The following is a 4,742-nucleotide window of genomic DNA, read 5'->3' as shown; positions in this document are numbered from 1 at the left end:
CTGGTGTCCTGGTGTGTGGGGTGTCTGGAGATGCTTGGTGTCTTGGTGTGTGGGGTGTCTGGAGATGCCTGGTGTCTTGGTGTGTGGGGTGTCTGGAGATGCCTGGTGTCTTGGTGTGTGGGGTGTCTGGAGATGCCAGATGTTTTGGTGTGTGGGGTGTCTGGAGATGCTAGATGTTTTGGTGTGTGCCCTTTATCGATATGGGTGACACAAGCTACTAGCAGAGAAAGTTGGGGATGCATATGGCCTTTTTTTAAGATGCCACTCTGTAGAAAGAAAGGAAAGCACTTACTATTGTGGAGTGGGTGCTGTGTATGCCTATGTGTGTTTAAAGGGGGAGGTGTGAGGTACGTGGTGTCTCTTAGAGGCTGAGTGTGTTGTCTTGGTGTGAGAGCAGTTACAGCCTGGGGCTGGAGAGGTGAGCCTGTGTCACATTTGCACGGTTCTTGGGTGGAGCTAAGCCATTGGAGGAAGTTGTTCTTAAGAGCTGATAAATACACCGGGCTGCCAGGAACTGTCTGCACACTCTTTAAGGAGTGTCTCCTGGCGAGAGAGGGCGAGGTGAAGAATCTGGAGTATAAGGAAGCAAGCAAATCACTTGACTCCCAGTGCCCTAAACTCAACAGAGAGGTGCCATGACTGCACTGATGGGATCTTACGCCTGGTCTGAGAGTTTGGACTGCTCCACCATGGATGGAGACCTCTCAGATGGACTGTCCCCTCACAGGTCTCCTCGGGAGAAAGGCTCAGAGACCCGCATCAGGAGACCCATGAATGCCTTCATGGTCTGGGCAAAGGACGAGAGGAAGAGACTGGCAGTGCAGAACCCAGACCTCCACAATGCGGAGCTCAGCAAGATGCTAGGTGAGACCTGGGCTACATATTATACCATGGTCTATTGTAGTATTGTGTAGTGTAGTATAGTATACTATATTATATTTTGGTATAGTATACTATAGTACATTATATTAAAGTACATTTTAGTATAGTATACGATAGTATATAGTATGTTACAGTATATTTTAGTATTGCATACTATAGTACAGTATATTAAAGTATATAATGTACAGTATATTATAGTATATTTCAGCATAGTATACTATAGTACAGTATATTAGGGTACAGTATATTATAGTATATTTTATTATAATATGCTATGGTACAGTATAGTATAGTATACTATAGTACAGTATATTATAGTATATTATCTACAGTATATTAAAGTATATTTGGGTACAGTATATTATAGTATATTTTAGTATTGTTTGCTATGGTACAGTATATTATAGTATATGTTAGCATAGTATACTATAGTACAGTATATTAAAGTATATTAAGGTACGGTATATTATAGTATATTTTAGTATAGTATACTATAGTACAGTATATTATAGTATATTTTAGTATAGTATGCTATAGTACAGTATATTATAGTATATTTTAGTATAGTATGCTATAGTACAGTATATTAAAGTATATAACGTTCAGTATATTATAGTATATTTTAGTATAGTATACTATAGTACAGTATATTAAAGTATATAATGTACAGTATATTATAGTATATTTTAGTATAGTATACTATAGTACAGTATATTATAGTATATTTTAGTATAGTATACTATAGTACAGTATATTATAGTATAGTATACTATAGTACAGTATATTAAAGTATATAATGTTCAGTATATTATAGTATATTTTAGTATAGTATACTATAGTACAGTATATTTTAGTATAGTATACTATAGTACAGTATATTATAGTATACTATAGTACAGTATATTAAAGTATATAACGTTCAGTATATAATAGTATATTTTAGTATAGTATACTATAGTACAGTATATTATAGTATACTATAGTACAGTATATTAAAGTATATAACGTTCAGTATATTATAGTATATTTTAGTATAGTATGCTATAGTACAGTATATTAAAGTATATAAAGGTACAGTATATTATAGATCATATATTACTATTGTGATAACATACAGTGAGGTAGCAGCTACAATGGATGTGCTGTGCCAATCCCAGGAGAAAACAGAGTTGGGTAAAATCCTTTACGGCTGAAATCACACCTGCAGTTTTAGTGCAGTTTTTGGAAAGGATAAATCTCTATCTCCCTTTACTTTGCCGATATTTGTGGATCCACTTTTGTAGTTGGTTCAAAACCGGCATGAAACACTGCGGTGTGTGACTCAGGGACTGATAAATAAGGCAAATATGATTTCATCTAATAACAAACAAATATCAAATTAAACCTAGAATTGCCGAACTGCGTTTCCGCTTCATGCTCCAGTTTAACCCTATGTATTCTGTATAAGACCCATTGAAGCTCCTTCTGTAGAGTGTGCAGATAGGAAACGGCAGGTTGTCCAGAAACCACGAGCCCGACCCTCATATTAATGGAGACAGTGAAGAGATTGCTCCCATTCCTCATGATTTCTGAGTAAATACCAATAATACTGAGTGCTGGTAATCTAGAAAGATAATAATCTATGGCAGTCTGGGAACTTTCCCCAGGAAGGATTAGCTGCAGTCAGGTTTGCTCCTGCCCGGGGATTCTTGTTTCTAGGAGTCATTGAAGCCAGCAGGGATTTGAGAGGAAGCCTCTGATTGCAGCCACCAGGGCCTCATGACTCCTTATCTGCCTCTGCCGGACTCTGAGGTTTTCCACTTCTCCGGAAATGTCTCAATGTTCAGTCTGCACAAACCATTAGTCGTCTGCAAACAAAAGGTATAAATGCTGTGATATGTATCAATAATCAGGTACCAATGGTGAGATGTTCTCCAGGGGATGTCCTGTGCCTATGACCCAGGGTCAGGACATCTCAGCACTGCTTGCATTGCCTCCATCTTGATAGAAGCAGCAGGTTTCCTATGAGCTGACACCTGGCCTGTTGATGGGCACATCCTCCTGCCACATCCTGTATCTTAATGGTTGTGTTTTGTTTTGTGTGTCCTGTTTGATGTAGGAAAATCCTGGAAAGCTCTGTCTCCCTCCCAGAAGAGACCTTATGTGGAAGAGGCCGAGAGGCTGAGGGTCCAGCACATGCAGGATTATCCCAATTACAAGTACAGACCCAGGAGGAAGAAGCAGGTCAAACGGATCTGTAAACGGGTGGAAACTGGATTTATGATCAATGGCCTCTCCAGGGACCAGAACTCTGGGCCAGATAACAGGGCCTGCAGGTCAGCTGGAGATAAAGAGGACAACCAGGGTTATCCTTCTGGGGCAAGTCTGCAGGACATGAGAGGCTACAGGGAGTCTCAGAGTGGTGGTGGTGGCAGCAAGCATGACCAGTCTTACCCATATGGGCTCCCAACCCCACCTGAGATGTCACCACTGGATGCCATTGACCAAGAGCAGAGTTTCTATCCATCTTCATGCACTGAAGACCACAACCCTCACATCAATGGGCCTACTTACCAACCTGAATACACCAGAAACCATATTCTCTGTAACCATTTAGGCCAAATGCCCATGCCACAACCTGGAGCACCCATGATACCAAATTGTCCACCAACCTACTTCAACTCTAGTTATCACCACTCAGTGCCCCATAATTACCCTCATCATGCCCATCTTGGTCAACTGTCACCTCCTCCTGACCAGCCACATTATGACAGCATAGAGCACATCAGTCAAGCAGAACTCCTTGCAGACATGGACAGGAATGAGTTCGACCAGTACCTAAATACCTCCATACTGGAGTCCTGTGAAATGGCGATAAATGGACATATCCAGGTGTCACAGTCTGTAGACCTGCAACCCCAAGAGACCACCAGCCTCATCTCTGTCCTAGCAGATGCCACTGCCACATATTATAATAGCTACAGCGTTTCCTAGGTTCTAATGTGACCAGGACCTGAAAAGACCATGCAGTATTATTGGCATCAGGAAGCTAAGGACACTCACTGTCTATCCTCAGGGCTGTGACAGATGGGACCATACACCATACTGTCTCAGAAGTGACTGTCCTCCTGTTCAAGTGTAGACAGGGCTTCCAGGTTTGGGCAGAAATCCTGTACATAAAGGACGGAGTGATAACATGTAGCACACATGTCCCTGGTCATGTATGATCCTACAAGGTGCGGGCACTTACAGTATGTCATGGGTGTAGAAGGAGAGGATGAGGTGCCCATGAGCAGAATGACCTGATACAATGTAATCTCTTTTTGTTACTTTTGTTTTGCTCCAATAAAGATCTGATTGTTTTCTTGTAATTAACCCTGTAGTCGCTGTCCACCATTGGGTAACTAGAGGTAGTGGAGATGGTTTGCAATCCTGGGAATGCATCTAAACCTATATATATTTTACATTGTCTTGTATTTTGAATGATGTACATAGGCGTTTACAGAAATATTTAATTTAATTCAGAATGGCTTTTTTTTTGTACAATAAACTACATAAAGGACGTTCAAGATGGCTGAGTGTATTTCTTTTATTATTCCTGAGGTCAGGATTAACTTAACTAATGCAATATCTATGGATCCTATATGTCTGTCCTATCTATCTATCTATTATCTATTATCTATCTATTATCTATTATCTATCTATCTATCTATCTATCTCATATATGTATTTATAGATCTCTATCTACACACACACACATAACTTACTAAAAAAATATTAAAGAAACAAAAATAGATCGTTTTTTGTTCTTTTTAATTATATTTGTATTGCTTGTTTATATAATGATTCATATAGTCATATGTTTACTTTTATAATTGTCT

The 4,742-nt window shown here is 39.6% G+C and overlaps 1 protein-coding gene across 1 annotated transcript; it reads left to right on the top strand.

Moving 5' to 3' along the window:
- The first annotated feature begins 538 nt into the window (after positions 1–538).
- Positions 539–4,430, top strand: SOX7 (SRY-box transcription factor 7). The gene is made up of 2 exons (XM_040427166.1): positions 539–864; positions 2,981–4,430. Exons 1-2 carry the CDS (start codon positions 636–638, stop codon positions 3,853–3,855), a joined length of 1,104 nt encoding a protein of 367 aa, XP_040283100.1. The 5' UTR covers positions 539–635; the 3' UTR covers positions 3,856–4,430.
- Positions 4,431–4,742: the final 312 nt, after the last annotated feature.

This window comes from Bufo bufo, chromosome 4 (genome assembly GCF_905171765.1).
Source record: "Bufo bufo chromosome 4, aBufBuf1.1, whole genome shotgun sequence".
In the NCBI taxonomy this organism is placed as follows: domain Eukaryota; kingdom Metazoa; phylum Chordata; class Amphibia; order Anura; family Bufonidae; genus Bufo; species Bufo bufo.
The sequence above is the reverse complement of the archived record's forward strand: the minus strand, read 5'-3'. Positions and strand labels throughout refer to the sequence as shown.